A 22,810-nucleotide genomic window follows, 5' to 3' on the forward strand; every position below is an offset into this window, starting at 1 on the left:
GCCAAGCGACACAGGAAAATAACCACTATTGTATGCTCTGTGGCTTCATTGTCTAGTCTTAAGATGGAGGAAAAAGGCAAGGCATGCCAACTGCTTGCCAGTGTGATGGAAAAACTGAGTTTATACAGCTCAAGAGCAACTAAATAAGTATGCTGTAGTCACAAACTATGATGAGATGGACAAGGAACTTGATGTCACTGACAGCTGCCCAAGTGTCAGCCTACAGGGGACTTAACAGGTCTTCTGCTACCTTTCCATGCAATCAGACCTCAGAAGGACACAATCATTCTAGGCACTTTCTATTATCCTCATTTCTCTCAGGAAAGCTGTCAGCAGCCAGTGTTGGTTGTTTTTGTTTTTTTTTTGTTGCTGTTTTTTTTTAATAGCACTCAAAGCACAGTAATTTGTTCATATTGTAGAGCATTTTATTAATGTTGCAGCAGTGGTAGCGATCCAGGTATTTGGAATGGTGCAATAAAAATACAAATTTGAAAGAGAGAAGGACATTGTGGAATCAGGAGATAAACTCTTGCCCAGTTACCAATGTACTAATTTTGGAGGGGAAAAATGTGCCTTCAGTTTAAGTCAAGGGACATTTCGGGGACAGAGAGGTGGAAATCACTTTCTAGTGAATTGTTTCATTTGCAAAGGGCACTATCACCTGGTCTTAAGTCCCCATTCCAGCTTGGTTTCCTGCTCCTGCATCTGCTTCATTACCCCTTTTCCTCATTGAAGAGATGGGTATTTTGTGCTCTGCTGAACTGGTAAAGGACAAGACACGACTCATCACGACTGAGCAGATTTTGCCTCTTCTTCTCATTGCTCAGCTTTGCTGTGAAGGAGTGTTATACCAAGAGCTGTTGACATTAAGTCTGAACACTTTTTGCTGACCATTGCACAGTGCATGGGTGACTGAAGCAAACTCGTAACCACGGATTTCAAGAGTAAGCTTTAGGGAAACCCCTCCTTTGATCAAGAAAGGTGACTGCACATTCTGCATCCAATTCAAGCATGTTGAAGGAGATTTACCAAGATAGCACTGAGGAGCCACATTTTCAAGTGTATAGCACCTATGGATCAAATGAGATTTTTCTCCTAGATCTCAGCTCCCAGGGGTGCATCTGAGCAAATAACACAAATGCTTTCAGTAGCGCAGGCAATCCCTCTTTCGTGATTTAACCTTCCATTTTAACAACACATATTTATTGTCCAAAAAACACCAAAGAGGGAAGACTGCCTGAACAGCCTTGACTCATGGCTGGAAAAATGTGCAAAAGGCTTAGAAACTAACAAACAAGGGGGAAAAAGGAACCTCCCACCTCTGCTTTGAACAAGGTGGCAGCATCATGAACAAGACACCATCCAGGAAGAAGGAGCTCTCCAGGAGCTGTGCATGGACATCCTGGGATCACTGGACGTCTCTGTGAGAGGGATGTGTTTCACTAAATGTCAGGGATTGGAAGGGAACTTGAAAGATCATCCAGTCCAATCCCCCTGCCTTAGCAGGAACACCTAGATTAGGTCACACACGAATGTGTCCTGGTGGGTTCTGAATGTCTCCAGAGAGGGAGACCCCACAACCTCTCTGGGCAGCCCGTTCTGCTGTTCTCTTACATTCACCATAAAGAAGATTTTTCTCTATTATTAATGTATTCATTTTTGATCAGATGCGGTGGAGTCTCCTTAACATCTCTGACACGTGCCCCCAGTAGACAGCAGAGCTCTCTGGAGAGGATGTCGGGGCAGCAGATGGGGGCCTCAGTGCCTCCCGGCATGGAGTCCCCAGTCACTAAGACAACGCCGGGCAACGGTGCCCAGCAGCTGCTCCCTGGCAGGGGCTCTCCATCACCTGCTGAGGTGATTCCCTGCATCAGCATGGAACAGGAACCCCAGAGCCGATTGCATCACACAAGCGCACTGTGTTTGAGGGCCTGCAGGGTTGCCCTGGGGACCTGTCTGGCCCCCAGCCCGGGGCGTGTCATTCATTCTCTGTGAGGTGACACTGCAGTGTGGTGTCACAGTGGCTGCGTCATCCACCCTTGTGGAGCGGTGGGAGCGGTGGCTCAGTCCGCTTGTGGGACCCGCAGGAAGTGGAACCAGAGAGAGCTTTGTGTCTATCTGGAGGCATCCTGCTATCATGGAGAGGCTGAGAGCCCTTCGAGGTGAGTCCCTCCACCTCTCTGGACACCACGACGCTGCCCGAGCACACGTGTGCCTCCAGTGTCTGTTTAGGACGTGCCAGCAGCGCTGTCCTTGCTCTGCCGAGTGCAGCTGCTCACCGTGGTTTCCCCAGCACCCCAGCAAGGGGAAAGCTCCCTCCCCTGTCCCCGCCAACCACACGCAGCCTTGCGCTGTGGAGCTGGAGGAGCGTTCCTCCCACAGCTGGCCGGGTGCTCGGCCCTGGCTCCAAGCAACACCTGCAGCAGCTGCTCTGCTCTTTCCTTCCAGGTCTCTTTGCTTGTGTGGGCTGCGTGCCCAGGCGTACGCGTCGCAGGGAGAGAAGCAGGGTGTCAAGCCCTGTCCCTACCTGCGCCGCGACCTTACTGCTTCAGCGCCTGCAAGATCAGGAGGTGAGTTGGGGACATCCAACCAGCAACCCTTGCCCTCCTGGCCCAGGGCCACGGTGCCGTGGGTGCCAGGCCCGGCAGCACATCCACAGAGCGATGGGTGGCAGCGGGCAAAACGAGCGTGACTGATCCTTGTCCCCAGGGCGACCGAGCGCAGGCGTACTGTGAGCTGGAGAGCGCCCTGTGCCAAGACAGCAGCCGCCCGCCGTGCGGAGTGGTGAACCGGCTGCTGGCAGAGGTGTCCCGGGACCTGACGGCAGCCCAGGTGAGGGCTCACTCCCAAAGGCAAAGGGAACCAACCGCCTGCCCACGCTGGTGTTCTGCTGGTGGATGGTGGGGGCTTAGCTCTTCCAAGGGCCTCAGGCAGTCTCCTGGGCCGCGTGTCACCAGTGTCTCTCTTCCAGGGCGTGACCAGCAATGTCAAGACAGCTGCCAGCAATGTCCTGGTGGCTCTGGCTCGGACGCACTTCACCTTGGTGATGGCTGAGCTCCAGAGCCACCTGAAGGCCGCGGGGGACATGTCCAAGGAGTTTGTGCTCAACACCCTGAGCAAACTCTTCAGCACCTATGGTAGAGTACCCTCAACCTCCTGACATCTATAACAACCGGGAAAGGGGTCTCTGCCCTCTGAGTGTGATCTGCACTGAGCTGGGGGCTGCAGGGCTGCTGTCCACCTACCTTGCTGCCGGGGCTCTGACTGTGGCCCTCTCCTTCCTCTTTGCAGCTCCACAGTGCATCCCCTTTGTGTGGCTGATGCTGGCAGGCCTGCGCAGTGTGGTGGGCCAGGTGAAGAGTGGCCAGATCCTGCGCATCGCTTGTGCTGGTGAGTGCCGGCCCCAGAGCAGCCCTGCTGCAGACTCTCACAGACTCCGTTTTCTCACTCTCTTAAAAAAAATAATAATAATAATTTATTTTTTTAATTATTTTGTTTTTTCAGTTTTGAAACAGTGGCTGGATGGAGTCAAGACTTACTTGTCCTCAGGAATGCAATGCCCCTGGCCTGCCATGGAGAAAGAGCAGATCTGTGAAAACCTTCACGAGCTGCTCTTCTCTGTGGTGTGGAACTGGCAAGACTGCCAGGAGGAACAGGTGAGCACTGCTGCATTCCCAGCCCAGGATGGCAGCAGGGGCACCCATGTCGGCAGCTCTGTCTGTGCCCAGTGGGCTGAGAGCTGAGGGGTGATGAGAGGGAGTGGGCTGGCTCTGCAAAGGGCCCTGAAGTGGCTCTGTGCCAGGGAGCAGCTGCATGTCACAGCACTGTGGCAGGAAGAGCTGGGGATGAGGGTATGGGGAAAAGCTGCCTGCCCTCCAGAGCGAGCCCATCTCCTGCTGGGCGTGGGGGTGTGGGGAAGGGGAAGGGAAAGGGGAAGGGGAAAGCCCTCTGTGTAGGAAGGGCAGACCTTCAGTCTTTGATACCGGGCCTCTGCCATCCTCTCCAGGACAAACAGGCCGTCCTTGGGGCTGTGGCTGCCATGTTGGAGGTTCTCCTGCAAGAGGAGCGGCACCAAGAGCAGGTCTGGGAGCAGCTCCTCTGGCTCGTTCACCCGTGTCAGGAGATCCAAGACATTTGCAGGGTGGCCAAGGTGAGTTGTTGTGCAGGGCTCAGGGTAGACGTGGGGCCCGTGCAAATGCCACGAGGGGCCAGGGAGGAGGTGGGGAGCCCTTGGAGAAAGAAGGAATGGGTGTTCAAGGGAGCTCTGAGGCTTCCTGAGCTCTTCAGTCAGAGAAGGAACAACCCAGACAGGAGCCAGGAGGGAACCAAGAATCACTGGGGCTCATCTCTTGGGGATGGGAAGTTTCACCACCACTGTGGGGCTCTGAGTGCCTGAGGAGCTCTATGCTAACAACTGGGGGGACCACATCCAGTTGCATCTGATGGGGGAGAAGTGGGCTGCTGGGTGGGAAATGCCTGCAAATGATGCCCAAACACGGCTCGATTGAGAGCAGAGAGACTCCCTTGGTGCCGCTGGGAGGTGGGGGATAAACAAGAACGCCTGTGCAGGAGCTTCTCCCTGCAGAGAAACAATTGGGAAACAGTTTCTCCACTCCCAAGTGGCTAGATGTGGCTTCATCCCTTTCTTCCTCTCCTGCTCTCTTGCAGAGCCTCACTATCTTCCTGGAGGCCTTAGGGGGCATTGAGTCTGTAATCCCAGGGGACAAGTTTCTGGACGTCACCAGTGCCGTGTTTTACCAGGTAAGGGGAGCCTATCCTTGCGCCCACAGCAGTTTCCCTCTTGGCTAAGTCTCAGGAGGACTGCAAAGCTCTGACCCCTGAATAAGGCGGCTCAGCCTTAGCTCCTGCATGCTCAAGGCAGGTCCAGAGCCATGCATGTACTCTCGGGGATGCTGTGGGGAGGGCTGGGTTTTGTCTGCCTGCCCTCTTCCCGAGAGTGCCCAGGGAGACGAGAGCGGGCAGCACAGTGTCTTTTCCGTCCTCAGTGCTGATGTGATTGTATCAAATGGACCTTGTTCCCACAGCTCTATGACGACAGCAAGCAGCACAGCGAGGCTGGTCGTGCACAGCTGACCCACTGCATCATGCTGCAGGGTAAGGAGAGGAGCTTTGGCCATGCTTGGCGCTGCCCTGGCCAAAACCTCTCTCACAAACTTCAGGAATGGGCGTGAGGTTCTTGCTAACATAGCGTGGGATTTCCTCCCTGCAGCCCGGATCTGCCCAGAGGAAACCATCCTGTTTCTGCAGTCGCAGCTGGGCGATGACTGGGAGCCTGGATGCGTGGCAGCCCTGGGTCTGCTGGGTGCTCTGGCTCGCTCTGATGGTCAGTACCACGGGTTGATCAGTACCACGCCTTGGGACTGCCAGGGCTCCCTTCTGCCATCTGTGTTGTGGCTCCGCTCATGCTTCTGTGCATCTCTTGCAGAGCCCGTGATGACGGAGATGCTGCCCCAGGTCGTCGAGGCTGTGCAGCGTCTGTGCAGCGACCCCAGCATCCGGGTGAGCTGGTTGGGGAAAAGAAAGCGCTGTCGGGGTGGTGATGCTGCTGCCAGCACGGGCAGGGCTGGGGTGACTAGAGAGGTGCTGGGGCATTGGTCACACGGTCATGATGGCTCCTGTGGGGAGAGCAGGCAGAGTGGAGCAGGCAGGTCCCTGTGCTGTGCATGGAAAGCGCACAGCCTGGTGTTAAGGCCAGGCCCTCATCTCAGTAGCTAAAGCCTCTCCAGTGCTCTTGCTGTCTCTGCTCATGCCCAAAGGGCTGCCCCGATGAGCAGGTGGCTTCCCTTTGCCTTCTGACCAGGAAAATCACACCCATAATTGACCCCTTGCAGGTGAGGACGGCTATTCTGTATTTCATCAAGGATCTGCTCAGTTCGAACACCCGGAGCTGCTCAGCCTGGGATGTGGTGGGGCACATCTTCAGGGAGTTCAGCCGCGCCACAGGAAGAAGGGTAAGGGCAGTGGGCAGCATCTTCCTTTGGAAGACCCGTGCTGCTCAGAGGCTGCTATACAGAAGCACCGCTGAGGCCACACCTGAGCCTCCTGAGAGGCTCCTGAGAACTGAGCATAACCAGTGTTTCAACACCACTGTTGTGCAGGCAGCCGGAGACCTTTCTGCCCGGGAAGCCCAGGAAGAAGGAGCTCTCCAGGAGCTGTGCATGGACATCCTGGGATCACTGGACGTCTCTGTGAGAGGGATGTCCAAAGTAAGTCACGCTCTGCCCTGCTGCTGCTCCCTGCCTTTCCCTCACGTGTTCCTCGTCCCATTCCAGGACCCCAGGTCTCTCCTCCAATGTGCTCTGAAGCACACAGGACTCAGGGAAATTCACAGAGTCCTCTTCATCTCTGAGCAGAGGCAGGAATGCTGACCTGCTCAACTGCCCCGTTCCCTACAGCTCCTGTGGCCGCGGCTGCTGTTGTTTGTGGTGCCAGCGCAGTACACAGGCATGCTGATCCCAGTCTCCCGCTGTGTCTGTGCCCTGGCTGAGAGAGAGGAGCTGACAGGACGGCCGATAGAACATCTGGATCCCCATTTTGTCAGCTCCATGTTTCAAGGTAGGAGCAAAAACTCCCTCAGTGAGCTCTGCTGACCTGTGGTAGCACCCAGAAGGGACAGCGGAGGTGTGCGTGGCTGGGCACACAGTGTCTTGGAGTCTTACTCAGCACTTTTTTTCTCTTTGCAGGCCCACTGCTGACGCCCCAGACACTGCTGGCACGACTGCTGGTGAGTAGATGCTCCAGAGGCCGGTGCCACAAGCACCCAGGAGGAAGCAGCATGGCCATGGGCAAAGCTGTTGGCTGCTCCTTGCCTGCCAGAGCAGAGCCGAGCTGCTTCCATCCTGGGGGAAAGCCGTTGCTCTTGCTGCAGAAGTGACCCTGCTTTGTGTTGCTCTCACTCAGGTGGTGGCAGGCAGCCCTGTTGCAGGCAGCAAACTCCAAGCTGCTGCCTTACTGCTGATGAAAAACCTCCACAGCAGGTTCCACAGGGCTGTGGGGGCCATGTGGGCTACTGAGATCCCCCTGCTGCTGCAGTGTCTTGAAGGTAAAGCACTGGAGGGGAAGAAGAGGCAGAGGCAGGGAAGGGAAGGGGGGGAGTGAAAATGCAGCTCTGTAGCATGGCAGAGGGGAAGCACTGCCTGCAGGCCAGTTCTTGCTCTGCTGCTGTTCCCATTCCTGGGAGTCAGCACTGAGGCCCAGGGACCTATCCCACCAGAGATCTGCCCGTTCCAGGACGTGGATGGGCCCTTCATGTCCCCTCAGACAGCAGCCTTGGAGCACTTAGTTCCGTGTTCCTGTGGAGGCAGTGTTTGTGGGGAGGGACAGGTCATTGTGGAGGGGGTGCAGGTCCCAGCTTGGTAGTGTCAAGTGCCCAGGCCAAGCCAGGTTTGCAGCAGCTCTTCTTCTGTGCCTTGATCCTAAGTAAGGGTCTTTGTCTTCCTATTGCTGTGCAGGGAGAAATGAGAGCTTCCCGGACACTGCCGAGTTTGAGCGCCGTCTGCTAAAGGTACAGCATTGCCGGGAGGCGCGGTGCAGAGAAGTGCTTGCCTGCCCCAAGTAGCCCCGCTCCCACGTGAGCCACTGTGGGGCAGGAACAGCCTCTCAAGCGCTGCTGCGGAGCGGCCGCACGCCTTTGTGGCGCTGCCTCTTCTGCTCTGTCCCAAGCCCAGAGGGGTCTTAGGAGAAGAGGGTGGGTGGCTTTAATGGAGGGAACACTGGGGGAGCTGGGAGAGGGACTGTTCTTCCAGGCACCTCTCCCCAGAGGGCTGCAGCAACTTGGGAGCGAGGGAAGAGGCAAAGGGCAAGGGAACATTGTCTTCTCCTGTTCTCCAACAGTTCCTGAAGGCGTCGCTGGACACAATAGAGGAGAAGGCATGGATCGAGGCCCTGAGCTGTGAGCTGAGCCAGCGGCTGAGCAGCTCTGCCAGCAGCTCTGCAGAAAAGGTGAGTTCCCCCCGGCTCTACCCAGCGGTGCAGCTGCAGGTGTCCAGCTGGGGCTGGGGCTGCGGCTGGTGCTCTGCCCACGCGGGTGCAGATGCTGCTTCCCCAGTCTATGCCCCCCAGAGGGCCTTTCCCTGCAATCTGCCCGGGGATGGCTAAAGCTCGGCCCCGCAGCTGCTCTCAGCAACCGCCAGGGAGCTTGGCTCCTTCCCACCTGGCCCTCCACCAGCAGGTTAAGCTGCTGCCACATCTCAGCTTCTTCCCCTGCAGTCATTCCTGTACAAGGCTCTGGGCACGGTGCTGGGATCCTGTCAGGGAGTCCTCCACGTGCAGGAGAAGCTGCTACAGCACCTGGAGGAGGCAAATGCAGAGGAGCCACGTGAGGCCCAGGTGAGCTGTCCTCTCCTCCAGCTCCTGTGAGCATCCCTGCTCTGGCCCTGGGGCAGAGGCCTTCTCCTGGCCCTGCTCCGGGCCTTTCAACCTCTGCACTGCTGCCATTTTGCTCAGGAGCAGACCTGCAGATTCAGGCCTGTGCCAACGGCCCCTTGTTCTTTTGTGCAGGGAATCATCTCTCTTCTCAGCCATGCTGCTGAGAACAACTTCCACACAGTCCTGGCCACGCTCACCATGTTTGCGTCCAGGCTGTGCAAAGGCCGCAATGCCAGGATTTCCAGGCGCAAGAAGGTAAAGCGTTACGGGTTTCCATCTTGGCATTCTTCTGCCTTATTTTCCCTGCAGCTCCTGCCTTGGGAGCCCAGGAGCATCGCGGGGCACTGGGGGCCGTTAGCGAGTGTCTCAAGGCATTTCTTCCCACACAGATGGAGCTGGACAGCACGAGAGCTCATGCCACACGCAGCGCTCTCATGCTCGCCCACGGCAGCGTGGCACTGCGTGCCTCCAAGGAACAGCTGCTCGCCCACCTGGAGGGAGACATCGTGGGCAACGTCCTGATGCTCTACAGCTGCAGCTGCCGGGTGAGAGCTCAAAGCGTGCCAGGGTGTCAGAGCGCCCCTCTGCAGCCTCTCCACATGGGGGGATGCTGAGATGGGCCTTTCCTTTCCAAAGGTCCCTCGGGGAACTGTTTGTGCCCAGATAAAGATCCAAGCCCTTCCCTTAGCGTTGTCCCCACGTGTGTCCCTTGCAGCCCTTGTCCCTTCCCGCAGTTCAAAGAATGTTCTTCTCTCTTGCTCCTCAGGACTTGCAGAACAACCTCGCGCTGGTGCAGAGCATCACCGACTGCAGCTCTGCCTACCAAGCTGTGGGTGATTCTGCAAGCTTTAACCCCTCCTTGAAGAGCAAGCTGCTGGAGATCCTGATGGTGAGTGCCTGGAGACGGGGCTGTCTGCAGAGGAGTTCTGGGCTGCGCCACAAGGCTCGCTTCCCTGGAGGCATGCAGGTGTCCAGCAGTTACACGTCTCCAGCTGGTGGGGACCTTGGGTGCTGGCAGGCAGTGGCTGGGCAGCGGGCTGGGTGCACCAGCTGCTGCATCCTGCAGTGCTTCCACAGGAAAGTGATGGGGCTGGTGTGTGGCAGTTGTGCCTGTCTGGGGGCCGGGTGGAACAGCTCTTGTGTGCCCCTTGCCCACTTTGACACTGTCTCTCTGGGACTTGCAGGACCTGATGAAGAAGTATTACTCGGGCATGCCTGTCTCCCCAGTGCCTCTCAAGGTGGTTCTGGCCCTGGAGCAGTTGAGGTAAGGGCTGAGGTAGCAAGTCAGGATGGTGATCCCCATTTTGGGTAGCTCCTGAGGGCCTGGAGGGGCCAGGGGGGGAGGAACCACATCTACAGCAGGAGAGACGGCTGGTCTGTTGTGCCCAGCAAAGCTGAGGTTCTGGGCAGGGAGAAAGGCCCTGGTGCTCCTGTGCCCTGGCAGGGAAGAGAGGGAGAGCTGGGGTCTCCTTCCCTCCAGAGCAGGAGGTGGTTCACTGCTGCCGGGGAGGAGGTGGGCGCTGCTGGAACTGAAGGCAGTGCTCAGCAGCATGAGCTGGGTGGGGGTATTGGCTTTGTAGCTGTCAATTAGGAGAAACTCAGATGTTGTCTGAACCAGTCTGGAGAGGTAAATACCCTTTCTGATTTCTCTTCCTGTTTTCCTCCTCTCAGCAAGCTGAAGCCCTCTTCTGAAAGCAAGGACCTGCGTGAGATGTTGGTCCTGTGCTGCAAGAACATCGTGACACACCCTTCAGCAGAGATGATGCTGAAGATCAGGAAGTCACAGCAAGCAGCACAGTACCTGCAGGTAACCTGCCGTAACTTTCCCGGCCACCTCTCGGTCAGAACCCTACCTCAGCACACACAACCTCTGCTCTGGCAGCAGCCGTGATGCTACACGTCACTCCCCTCTTCTGCTTTCAGCTTCAGCAAACATCACTGAGAGCTCTGGGCCGGCTCATGGTGGTCCTGCTGGAGACAGAGCCCAGCGGTGGCTTCTTCCAGAACATAGTCCATGTGAGTATTCGTGGGGCAAGGGAGAAAGCATGGTGCCTGTCAATAGCGGGGGCAGAGATCTGGGGACTGAGAGGAGGATCAGAGGGGGAGAAATCTCCTGCTGACGTGCCAGCTCACTGCGAGCTGAAATGGGCAGAGAAATGGGCCCTGCAGGGGGAAAGCAGGAGCCAGCCCCTGGAGGCCACAGCCGAGGAAAAGCTCCTGGGTTAGGAGGCAGGCGTGTCTGCAGAGAGCGGGGCGGCAGTGCCGGTGGTCAGTGAGGCAGGAGGCCACATGGAGCAACAGGGCAGGCCTTAAGGGAAAGTGCTGGGAAAGGGGGGACAGGGAGAGGGGTGGCAGGAAGGGAAAGCAAAGACATCCTCAGTGAGACAGATGCTCTACTCCAGGTCCTGCAGAAATCCATGGTATCGAGCAACGTGTGGGAGCGCAAGAGGGCCCTGCAGACCTGCTCCCAGCTGCTGGCTGTTTGTGAAGAGCTTCAAGTGAGTAAAGAGCCCCACCGCGTGCTCCCTGCTCCCTCCCCAGTGCCCCAGAGCTTGAAGGCGAGCTCTGCCCAGCTGTGCATGCTGTGTCATGGCGTGGGGAAGGCACAGATGGGAGAAGCTGGAGAGAGCTGGGGCCGTCTACAGCTTTGTTCCTGCCTCTCACCCCTGCAGAGAAGAGATGCCTGTGAGCACTTTGGCTCCTTGGTGGGATTGCTGGCGCCTCTGACTTGTGACCCCATGCCCGCATCCCGCCAGCTGGCTGTCACCTGTCTGAGCTCCCTTCTGCGAATCCAAGGTGAGTGGAGCAGGCACGCTCCAGCCCTCTGCCCTCCTATGTAGCACTACCAGAGCCCCACGGGCTGGGCCCTGTTTACAGGAGGGAGAGGCACCGTGCACAGCTCTCTTCTTGTCCCCACCCTGTCCTCTGTCTTTCCCCCGTGGAATGCAGTTTCATTTCCAGAAGCATGACTTCCCTTTTCTCCCTGTGCTCTTTCCAGCCAAAGCGACCAACACAGACATCGAGACGGGTGACATCAGGAGCCTGTGCGAGGGGCTGCATGCCTGCAGCATCGCCTCTCAGCTTCAGACCACATCCAAAATGGCCATGGTATGTGGACCCAAGAAGGGGTGGTGTGATCTCTGTGTGTAGGCTTCTGCACGACCCTGTGCTGCTCCCAGCCTCTGACACTGTTTCCAAAATGAGCTGTTACCCTGAGTGCTCTTTTCCCAGTGCAAGTAGCAGGAGGCTCTGAGCTACGTCTGGCCTTCAGGCACCCAGTGCAAGGAGCTGACTCCATGATGTGCGTTTGTGTGTGTGTGTGTGCACTTGCATGCATGTGACTGTGGCTGCTGGGAGGTAGGCTTTGCATGTAAGCAAACACCATGGGTGCAGAAGTTGAGAGAAGGCTCAACCGCCTTCCGTATAAACAGCAGGGTACAGACAGCTGCAGCAGAGCAGTGATGAGATCTCTCCCGCTTCTCATTTCTCTGCAGATCGTGTGCAGGAACTTCCCCTTAGAACGCACCGTTGACTTCATGACTGCCATCAAGGAGACGATCCGGAAAGCCAACGGAGTGCGTGTGCGTGCTGCTGGGAAGTGGATGACCACCTTCCTGCAGATGCACGGGAAGGACATCAGTTGGAACGTAAGAGACTTTCCTTCACGTGTCTTGGACTTTTGCTGGCTGTTGCACTATGACTTGTGCCGTTTGCCCCTTGTGTTCAGGGCATGGAGACCAGGGTAGCTGGCATGAAATTCAGGCTTAGGACTTGGCAGCATGTCAAGGGAGCAGGCACTGCTCATGCGCTGAATGTCCGTGGTTGGGCCCTGCAGAGTGCAGGATGCAGCAAGTCATTCTTTCTCCCCTTCTTCTCTCAGGTGCCTCCGATCCTCTACATCCTGCGCAGCATCACATCGTTTGCGCAGCAGAGCACGTTCCTGCCCTTCCTGTGCCAGGCGGTGGTCATCCTCACCCGCTGTCACACTGAGGCCGTGATGAGCAACTTCTCCCGGCCGCTTGGGCCAACGGACAGGTACTGGCACTCCCGCCTTTGCTGTTGCTGCAGAGGGATGTAGGGAGGAGGCAGCTTTTCTTTTTTGTGAATAGTCTCAAGTTGCGACTCTACTTTTTCTAGTGAGACATGGAGGAGAATAAGAGAATTTTGTCTTCAGCGATGGAGCCAATAGCAAAAAGAAGAAAGGATAAGAAAGGAAGGGAGGAGAGGAAAGGAGCAGGGAAGGAAAAAGGGAATGAAAAGGGAAATTTGAAAGGAGAAAAGGAGAAAAGAAGAGAAGAGAACGAGAAAAGAGAAGATGAGCTTAAAAATTGTATTATTTATTATAAATAAATAAATATATATATATATAAAAATAGTACCTTTTTTTTTTTTAAACCAAGTCTTTATTTCAATAGCTGCTGTCTCTTCTCCATACCAGTTACAGAATCACAGTCACCAAATGTCAGGGATTGGAAGAAACCTCAAAAGCTCATGTAATCTAATTCCCCTGCTGGGAACACCTAGATTAGGTCACACACGAATGTGTCCAGGCAGGTTCTGAATGTCTCCAGAGAGGGAGACCCCACAACCTCTCTGGGCAGCCCGTTCCACTGTTCTGTTACCACCACCATGAAGTTTTTCTTCTAGCATTCATGTGGAACCTCTCATGTTCCAGCTTGTACCCATTGCCCTTATCCTGTCACTGGATGTCACTGAGAAAAGCCTGGCTCCATCCTCCTGACAGACATCACAGAATCACAGAATCACAGAATTGTAGGGGTTGGAAGGGACCTCCAGAGATCATCGAGTCCAACCCCCCTGCCAAAGCAGGTTCCCTACACCAGGTAGCACAGGTAGGCATCCAGGCAGGTCTTGAACGTCTCCAGAGAAGGAGACTCCACCACCTCCCTGGGCAGCCTGTTCCAGTGCTCCGTCACCCTCACTGTAAAGAAGTTCTTGCGCATGTTTGTGCGGAACTTCCTATGCTCCAGTTTCTGGCCGTTTCCCCTTGTCCTGTCTCCACTCACCACTGAAAAGAGTCTGGCCTTGCCATTCTGCCCCCCACACCTTAGATATTTATAGACCTGGATCAGGTCCCCTCTCAGTCTCCTTTTCTCAAGGCTGAACAGACCCAGTTCACTCAGCCTTTCCTCATAGGGGAGATGCTCCAGGCCCTTCACCATCTTCGTGGCCCTCTGCTGGACTCTTTCCAAGAGATCCCTGTCTTTTTTGTACTGGGGAGCCCAGAACTGGACGCAGTACTCCAGATGAGGTCTTACCAGGGCAGAGTAGAGGGGGAGGATCACCTCCTTTGACCTGCTGGCCACGCTCTTTTTAATGCACCCCAGTAAGCCATTGGCCTTTTTGGCCACAAGGGCACACTGCTGGCTCATGGCCAACCTGTCGTCCACCAGGACACCCAGGTCACTTTCCGCAGAGCTCCCCTCCAGCAGGTCATCCCCCAACCTGTACTGGTGCATGGAATTATTCCTCCCCAGATGCAAGACTCTACACTTGCTTTTGTTAAACCTCATCCGGTTTCTTTCTGCCCAGCTCTCCAGCCTATCCAGGTCTTGCTGAATGGCAGCACAGCCTTCAGGCGTGTCAGCCAATCCTCCCAACTTTGTATCATCGGCAAACTTGCTGAGGGTGGCCACTATCCCCTCATCAAGGTCATTGATGAAGATGTTGAACAAGACCGGACCTAGCACAGACCCCTGAGGAACACCGCTAGTTACAGGCCTCCAACCGGACTCTGCACCACCAACAACGACCCTCTGTGCTCTGCCAGTCAGCCAGTTCTCAACCCAACATCCTTTACATATTTATAAGCGTTCATTAGGTCACCTCTCAGTCTCCTCCAAGCCAAAGCTTCCTCAGACTTTCCTCGTAAGGGAGATGCTCTGGTCCCTTCATCATCTTTGTGGCTCTGTGCTGGACTCTCTCAAGCAGTTCCCTGTCCTTCTTGAACAGAGGGGCCCAGAACTGGACACAATACTCCAGATGCGGTCTCACCAGGGCAGAGTAGAGAAGCAGGATAACCTCTTTTGACCTCCTAACCATGCCCCTTCTAGTATGTCCCAGGGTGCCATTGGCCTTCTTGGCCACAAGGGCAGAGTGCTGGCTCATGGTCACCCTGCTGTCCCCCAGGACCCACAGGTCCCTTTCCCCTACGCTGCTCTCCAACAGGTCAGTCCCTAACCTATACTGGTATGTGGGGTCGTTCTTGCCCAGATACAAGTCCCTACGCTTGCCCTTGTTGTATTTCATTCAAGTTCTCCCCACCCAACTCTCCGCCTGTCCAGGTGTCGCTGGGTGGCAGCACAGCCTTCAGGCATGTCAGCCACTCCTCCCAGTTCTGTGGCATCAGCAAGCCTGCTCACAGTGCGCTTTACTGCCTCATCCAAGACACTGATGAGTATGTTGAATAGTACGGGTCCCAGTACTGACCCTTGAGGGACTCCACAAGATACAGGCCTCCAACTTGACTCACTCTGTTCCACTGACCACAACTCTCTGGCTTGTTTCCTTCAGCTGGTTCAAGTCCACGTCACTACTCAGTTGTCAAGACCACGCTTCCTCAGTTTAGCATTTAGTATTTATCATGAGTATTGTAGTGCCTTATTAGCTCACTCTGCGTGTATATCTGTGATAAATACAGGAGCACTTTGGTCTTACATGGTCTTTCGTGGACTCCTTATTTTACCGTAGAGTTTCTGAGTTCTGTTAGGCCTGGGCTTTGGCCTTGCAAGTAGCAACAAGCCTGGCTGAAGCTGCCCTGCTGGCGCCCAGCCACCTCCATCCTGGCTTCAGGATGCGTCTCTTAGCTCCACGTTCCATCTTGCCAGGCTCTCACTGAATGCACACTTTGCTTTGTTTTATTTTCTGCCCCTGCCGACAGGCACGGCTTAGGCAAAACACTTGAGTATTTTGTCTTGAAGTATTTACTTCCTCAGAAGCCTCCAGCCTGGCACCCAGTCAGATTCCCAAAATAAGCCAGTAAGGACTTAAGTAAACTGCTTGCAGGTGTTGCCCAGCTGCTTCATTGTGAAGAGCCCTTGAACTTTGCACAGGCCCTTCAAGCCAGAAAAGGATGGCCAGGACCTGCCCTGCTGCCTACTCATCCTGATGGGCTGCTCCTGCCCCCAGGCTGGGATGGGGCTGCCCAGCCCTCCTCCTCCAGCTGCCTGCTGCTGCCTTTTTTCCACTCACAGTTGGCACTCTGAGATCATCTTTAACACTGCTGTTTATGAGATACTTGGCCATCTCCCCCACCGCAGACAATGGAAGAGGAAAATGAAGCAATTGGCAGCAGCCAGCCAAATGGCTCCCTCCAGAAGTTGTCTGAAGCAGAGGAAGGGGGCCCACGGAGAGACCTGGGGAGTCCTGTCCCCATCCAGATCAAGGGGCCTGGCAAGAAGGCAGTTTCATCCCCTGACTGAGCAAAAGCCAGATAACCAGGTTAGAACCTGGTTATAGATAACCAGGTTATCTCCACCATGTGTAGATGATGGAGAGAGAGTTTAACACCAGGTTTCTGCTGTCTGTAATATGCATACATCTGGACACAGACCTATGCTCCACCAGCAATGTGCTGGTAGCCCTACTTACCCCCAGGCTTTGCTCCCACAAGCCAACCCTGTCCCCCACTACCACTAACAGCAGAGCAATTTAAATCCAGGCCACAGGCAGAGCTGTCAGCTGCTGCAGCTGGGCTGGAAATCTGCTCCTGCTGGTGTTCGCCATAGGGAATTAGGCCCAGGGAACAGCACTGGGAGGTCAGTCTCCAAATCCAGTGTTTAAAGGGAGCTTTTTTTACACTCATTTTCACACATGCCTATTTGTGTGCCTTCATGCCATTGCAGAGCTCACCTGGCTGCATTTCCACATGCAAATAATTGATATACGTGTTTTCTGTGCTTGTGTATGCACGTGCATACATACACACTGATGGGAGGAGAGGCGTTGCATTAAGCTGACTGCATCTATGTTTGAAGCAGATTTGATAATGACCCTAAATATGGACCCAAGTGTTTCTTCTGCTGCTAACTGACCTAATGGATTTCATATTTGTAACTAGGCAGTGGTTAGTATTGTGAGTTTCTTTCTGTTTGCTGCAATAGAAAAACAGGAAATACTGGGATACTGGATATAAGGAAAAGATCTTTAACAGTGAGGGTGGGAAGGCACTGGAACAGGTTGCCCAGAGATGTGGTCCCTGGAGACTTTCAAGGTGAGGCTGGATCAGGCCCTGGGCAACCTGATGTAGCTGTGGTGCCCCTGTTCATTGAAGGGGACTTGGACTAGATGGCCTTTAAAGGTCTCTTCCAACTCTAAGGATTCTGTGATTCTATAACAAATACCATATTTGCACATGGAAACTGCCATGAAATAGTCCCCCAGGCAATTGCCAGTAGTGGGTTACTAATAGACTGGAGCAGTTGCACTCTAATTTATGATGGCACATTCTGGGGCAGTAATCCATAGTGACTATACACACAACTTGTGTGCATACACAACAAAGTGCTATATATGCATATTAATTTATTTTAATAGCAACAGTATTCTGGATCCTCAATCAAAAAGCATAGTGTTTGTTGTCAGAAATGAAAGCATGTATTTGCAGAAGGGGAGAAAAAGACCCAGAACAATAACTGAGACAACAGATTAGTGCTTTAGGGGAACACATCTGTCATCTCCAGGTATGCATCTTGCTGCTGTACAGACCTCTTCCTATTCAAAAGTGCATCCCTGCAGTGTGCGTTCATGCTCCACTTTATCTATTTGTCCGTTTGTGCCCTCCTCCCCTCTTTCCTCTTGCTGTTCCTTTTCCCCCTCACTTCCTTCCCCCTGTGATGCCACCCAGCCGCTCCGCTACACTTAGCACATGAGAAATCTGGGAGCGGATGCCTCAGCTCTTCAATGAGATCAACAGGCACAGTGGGGAAAATGGCCACTGAAAAATAATAAAAAATGGGCATTTTACAGCCCTTGAACTGGGACTATTCTGGAGCACTAAATGGTCTTAATAAGTAAATAAAATGCAAGCTATTTATTAGAGAAGTCAGAATGGCACCTTTGTATCTGTTTCTGTCTCATGAGGAAAAAGATATAATTAGGTAGATTTTTTTTTAATTAAAAACCCACTTAATTTGGAATCACTCCAGCCTGCTGAATAAGTGTGTATCTAAGTGAACTTATAAATACATTTTCTGTACCAGATAGAAAAAAACCTTGGAGGGAGCCTCCCTGGTTCATTGTATGGGCGCACATTGGGACAGCTTTAAAAACATTTTAGTGCAGTTGATGGACCATGACCTCTTAGTATCAGTCAAATGCAGATTTATTTTCTAGGAGATATGCTATTTGAAGTTTGTTTGAGCCAAGTTAGAGAAGTCTGCCATAGAATTTTTTCAGGATCAGTCCAAGGTACTCTCCAGCTCATGCCAAGCGACACAGGAAAATAACCACTATTGTATGCTCTGTGGCTTCATTGTCTAGTCTTAAGATGGAGGAAAAAGGCAAGGCATGCCAACTGCTTGCCAGTGTGATGGAAAAACTGAGTTTATACAGCTCAAGAGCAACTAAATAAGTATGCTGTAGTCACAAACTATGATGAGATGGACAAGGAACTTGATGTCACTGACAGCTGCCCAAGTGTCAGCCTACAGGGGACTTAACAGGTCTTCTGCTACCTTTCCATGCAATCAGACCTCAGAAGGACACAATCATTCTAGGCACTTTCTATTATCCTCATTTCTCTCAGGAAAGCTGTCAGCAGCCAGTGTTGGTTGTTTTTGTTTTTTTTTTGTTGCTGTTTTTTTTTAATAGCACTCAAAGCACAGTAATTTGTTCATATTGTAGAGCATTTTATTAATGTTGCAGCAGTGGTAGCGATCCAGGTATTTGGAATGGTGCAATAAAAATACAAATTTGAAAGAGAGAAGGACATTGTGGAATCAGGAGATAAACTCTTGCCCAGTTACCAATGTACTAATTTTGGAGGGGAAAAATGTGCCTTCAGTTTAAGTCAAGGGACATTTCGGGGACAGAGAGGTGGAAATCACTTTCTAGTGAATTGTTTCATTTGCAAAGGGCACTATCACCTGGTCTTAAGTCCCCATTCCAGCTTGGTTTCCTGCTCCTGCATCTGCTTCATTACCCCTTTTCCTCATTGAAGAGATGGGTATTTTGTGCTCTGCTGAACTGGTAAAGGACAAGACACGACTCATCACGACTGAGCAGATTTTGCCTCTTCTTCTCATTGCTCAGCTTTGCTGTGAAGGAGTGTTATACCAAGAGCTGTTGACATTAAGTCTGAACACTTTTTGCTGACCATTGCACAGTGCATGGGTGACTGAAGCAAACTCGTAACCACGGATTTCAAGAGTAAGCTTTAGGGAAACCCCTCCTTTGATCAAGAAAGGTGACTGCACATTCTGCATCCAATTCAAGCATGTTGAAGGAGATTTACCAAGATAGCACTGAGGAGCCACATTTTCAAGTGTATAGCACCTATGGATCAAATGAGATTTTTCTCCTAGATCTCAGCTCCCAGGGGTGCATCTGAGCAAATAACACAAATGCTTTCAGTAGCGCAGGCAATCCCTCTTTCGTGATTTAACCTTCCATTTTAACAACACATATTTATTGTCCAAAAAACACCAAAGAGGGAAGACTGCCTGAACAGCCTTGACTCATGGCTGGAAAAATGTGCAAAAGGCTTAGAAACTAACAAACAAGGGGGAAAAAGGAACCTCCCACCTCTGCTTTGAACAAGGTGGCAGCATCATGAACAAGACACCATCCAGGAAGAAGGAGCTCTCCAGGAGCTGTGCATGGACATCCTGGGATCACTGGACGTCTCTGTGAGAGGGATGTGTTTCACTAAATGTCAGGGATTGGAAGGGAACTTGAAAGATCATCCAGTCCAATCCCCCTGCCTTAGCAGGAACACCTAGATTAGGTCACACACGAATGTGTCCTGGTGGGTTCTGAATGTCTCCAGAGAGGGAGACCCCACAACCTCTCTGGGCAGCCCGTTCTGCTGTTCTCTTACATTCACCATAAAGAAGATTTTTCTCTATTATTAATGTATTCATTTTTGATCAGATGCGGTGGAGTCTCCTTAACATCTCTGACACGTGCCCCCAGTAGACAGCAGAGCTCTCTGGAGAGGATGTCGGGGCAGCAGATGGGGGCCTCAGTGCCTCCCGGCATGGAGTCCCCAGTCACTAAGACAACGCCGGGCAACGGTGCCCAGCAGCTGCTCCCTGGCAGGGGCTCTCCATCACCTGCTGAGGTGATTCCCTGCATCAGCATGGAACAGGAACCCCAGAGCCGATTGCATCACACAAGCGCACTGTGTTTGAGGGCCTGCAGGGTTGCCCTGGGGACCTGTCTGGCCCCCAGCCCGGGGCGTGTCATTCATTCTCTGTGAGGTGACACTGCAGTGTGGTGTCACAGTGGCTGCGTCATCCACCCTTGTGGAGCGGTGGGAGCGGTGGCTCAGTCCGCTTGTGGGACCCGCAGGAAGTGGAACCAGAGAGAGCTTTGTGTCTATCTGGAGGCATCCTGCTATCATGGAGAGGCTGAGAGCCCTTCGAGGTGAGTCCCTCCACCTCTCTGGACACCACGACGCTGCCCGAGCACACGTGTGCCTCCAGTGTCTGTTTAGGACGTGCCAGCAGCGCTGTCCTTGCTCTGCCGAGTGCAGCTGCTCACCGTGGTTTCCCCAGCACCCCAGCAAGGGGAAAGCTCCCTCCCCTGTCCCCGCCAACCACACGCAGCCTTGCGCTGTGGAGCTGGAGGAGCGTTCCTCCCACAGCTGGCCGGGTGCTCGGCCCTGGCTCCAAGCAACACCTGCAGCAGCTGCTCTGCTCTTTCCTTCCAGGTCTCTTTGCTTGTGTGGGCTGCGTGCCCAGGCGTACGCGTCGCAGGGAGAGAAGCAGGGTGTCAAGCCCTGTCCCTACCTGCGCCGCGACCTTACTGCTTCAGCGCCTGCAAGATCAGGAGGTGAGTTGGGGACATCCAACCAGCAACCCTTGCCCTCCTGGCCCAGGGCCACGGTGCCGTGGGTGCCAGGCCCGGCAGCACATCCACAGAGCGATGGGTGGCAGCGGGCAAAACGAGCGTGACTGATCCTTGTCCCCAGGGCGACCGAGCGCAGGCGTACTGTGAGCTGGAGAGCGCCCTGTGCCAAGACAGCAGCCGCCCGCCGTGCGGAGTGGTGAACCGGCTGCTGGCAGAGGTGTCCCGGGACCTGACGGCAGCCCAGGTGAGGGCTCACTCCCAAAGGCAAAGGGAACCAACCGCCTGCCCACGCTGGTGTTCTGCTGGTGGATGGTGGGGGCTTAGCTCTTCCAAGGGCCTCAGGCAGTCTCCTGGGCCGCGTGTCACCAGTGTCTCTCTTCCAGGGCGTGACCAGCAATGTCAAGACAGCTGCCAGCAATGTCCTGGTGGCTCTGGCTCGGACGCACTTCACCTTGGTGATGGCTGAGCTCCAGAGCCACCTGAAGGCCGCGGGGGACATGTCCAAGGAGTTTGTGCTCAACACCCTGAGCAAACTCTTCAGCACCTATGGTAGAGTACCCTCAACCTCCTGACATCTATAACAACCAGGAAAGGGGTCTCTGCCCTCTGAGTGTGATCTGCACTGAGCTGGGGGCTGCAGGGCTGCTGTCCACCTACCTTGCTGCCGGGGCTCTGACTGTGGCCCTCTCCTTCCTCTTTGCAGCTCCACAGTGCATCCCCTTTGTGTGGCTGATGCTGGCAGGCCTGCGCAGTGTGGTGGGCCAGGTGAAGAGTGGCCAGATCCTGCGCATCGCTTGTGCTGGTGAGTGCCGGCCCCAGAGCAGCCCTGCTGCAGACTCTCACAGACTCCGTTTTCTCACTCTCTTAAAAAAAATAATAATAATAATTTATTTTTTTAATTATTTTGTTTTTTCAGTTTTGAAACAGTGGCTGGATGGAGTCAAGACTTACTTGTCCTCAGGAATGCAATGCCCCTGGCCTGCCATGGAGAAAGAGCAGATCTGTGAAAACCTTCACGAGCTGCTCTTCTCTGTGGTGTGGAACTGGCAAGACTGCCAGGAGGAACAGGTGAGCACTGCTGCATTCCCAGCCCAGGATGGCAGCAGGGGCACCCATGTCGGCAGCTCTGTCTGTGCCCAGTGGGCTGAGAGCTGAGGGGTGATGAGAGGGAGTGGGCTGGCTCTGCAAAGGGCCCTGAAGTGGCTCTGTGCCAGGGAGCAGCTGCATGTCACAGCACTGTGGCAGGAAGAGCTGGGGATGAGGGTATGGGGAAAAGCTGCCTGCCCTCCAGAGCGAGCCCATCTCCTGCTGGGCGTGGGGGTGTGGGGAAGGGGAAGGGAAAGGGGAAGGGGAAAGCCCTCTGTGTAGGAAGGGCAGACCTTCAGTCTTTGATACCGGGCCTCTGCCATCCTCTCCAGGACAAACAGGCCGTCCTTGGGGCTGTGGCTGCCATGTTGGAGGTTCTCCTGCAAGAGGAGCGGCACCAAGAGCAGGTCTGGGAGCAGCTCCTCTGGCTCGTTCACCCGTGTCAGGAGATCCAAGACATTTGCAGGGTGGCCAAGGTGAGTTGTTGTGCAGGGCTCAGGGTAGACGTGGGGCCCGTGCAAATGCCACGAGGGGCCAGGGAGGAGGTGGGGAGCCCTTGGAGAAAGAAGGAATGGGTGTTCAAGGGAGCTCTGAGGCTTCCTGAGCTCTTCAGTCAGAGAAGGAACAACCCAGACAGGAGCCAGGAGGGAACCAAGAATCACTGGGGCTCATCTCTTGGGGATGGGAAGTTTCACCACCACTGTGGGGCTCTGAGTGCCTGAGGAGCTCTATGCTAACAACTGGGGGGACCACATCCAGTTGCATCTGATGGGGGAGAAGTGGGCTGCTGGGTGGGAAATGCCTGCAAATGATGCCCAAACACGGCTCGATTGAGAGCAGAGAGACTCCCTTGGTGCCGCTGGGAGGTGGGGGATAAACAAGAACGCCTGTGCAGGAGCTTCTCCCTGCAGAGAAACAATTGGGAAACAGTTTCTCCACTCCCAAGTGGCTAGATGTGGCTTCATCCCTTTCTTCCTCTCCTGCTCTCTTGCAGAGCCTCACTATCTTCCTGGAGGCCTTAGGGGGCATTGAGTCTGTAATCCCAGGGGACAAGTTTCTGGACGTCACCAGTGCCGTGTTTTACCAGGTAAGGGGAGCCTATCCTTGCGCCCACAGCAGTTTCCCTCTTGGCTAAGTCTCAGGAGGACTGCAAAGCTCTGACCCCTGAATAAGGCGGCTCAGCCTTAGCTCCTGCATGCTCAAGGCAGGTCCAGAGCCATGCATGTACTCTCGGGGATGCTGTGGGGAGGGCTGGGTTTTGTCTGCCTGCCCTCTTCCCGAGAGTGCCCAGGGAGACGAGAGC

General features: G+C 54.2%; 3 protein-coding genes across 3 annotated transcripts in view; 2 read left to right on the forward strand and 1 right to left on the reverse strand.

Moving 5' to 3' along the window:
* LOC125688601 (uncharacterized) overlaps nucleotides 1–22,810 on the reverse strand; it is a 209,733-nt gene that overhangs the window by 105,707 nt on the left and 81,216 nt on the right. The gene's annotated exons all lie outside the window — the stretch shown is intronic.
* Nucleotides 1,735–12,577, forward strand: LOC125697995 (maestro heat-like repeat-containing protein family member 2B). Its single transcript, XM_048955794.1, has 32 exons — nucleotides 1,735–1,810; nucleotides 2,088–2,162; nucleotides 2,449–2,570; nucleotides 2,710–2,832; nucleotides 2,972–3,137; nucleotides 3,292–3,390; nucleotides 3,505–3,656; nucleotides 4,007–4,150; nucleotides 4,669–4,761; nucleotides 5,046–5,115; nucleotides 5,231–5,344; nucleotides 5,447–5,520; nucleotides 5,853–5,972; nucleotides 6,120–6,227; nucleotides 6,417–6,576; nucleotides 6,705–6,745; nucleotides 6,922–7,063; nucleotides 7,473–7,525; nucleotides 7,855–7,962; nucleotides 8,230–8,349; nucleotides 8,521–8,643; nucleotides 8,778–8,933; nucleotides 9,155–9,277; nucleotides 9,573–9,652; nucleotides 10,060–10,195; nucleotides 10,312–10,404; nucleotides 10,791–10,886; nucleotides 11,061–11,184; nucleotides 11,387–11,496; nucleotides 11,883–12,035; nucleotides 12,269–12,423; nucleotides 12,526–12,577. Exons 1-32 carry the CDS (start codon nucleotides 1,735–1,737, stop codon nucleotides 12,575–12,577), a joined length of 3,561 nt encoding a protein of 1,186 aa, XP_048811751.1.
* LOC125698038 (uncharacterized) overlaps nucleotides 19,971–22,810 on the forward strand; it is a 31,525-nt gene continuing 28,685 nt past the window's right edge. The window contains exons 1-8 of the mRNA XM_048955921.1: nucleotides 19,971–19,995; nucleotides 20,282–20,403; nucleotides 20,543–20,665; nucleotides 20,805–20,970; nucleotides 21,125–21,223; nucleotides 21,338–21,489; nucleotides 21,840–21,983; nucleotides 22,502–22,594. Coding sequence (XP_048811878.1) covers nucleotides 19,971–19,995; nucleotides 20,282–20,403; nucleotides 20,543–20,665; nucleotides 20,805–20,970; nucleotides 21,125–21,223; nucleotides 21,338–21,489; nucleotides 21,840–21,983; nucleotides 22,502–22,594 — 924 coding nt within the window. The remainder of the gene's footprint in view (nucleotides 19,996–20,281; nucleotides 20,404–20,542; nucleotides 20,666–20,804; nucleotides 20,971–21,124; nucleotides 21,224–21,337; nucleotides 21,490–21,839; nucleotides 21,984–22,501; nucleotides 22,595–22,810) is intronic.

Source organism: Lagopus muta, chromosome 1 (genome assembly GCF_023343835.1).
Source record: "Lagopus muta isolate bLagMut1 chromosome 1, bLagMut1 primary, whole genome shotgun sequence".
Lineage (NCBI taxonomy): Eukaryota > Metazoa > Chordata > Aves > Galliformes > Phasianidae > Lagopus > Lagopus muta.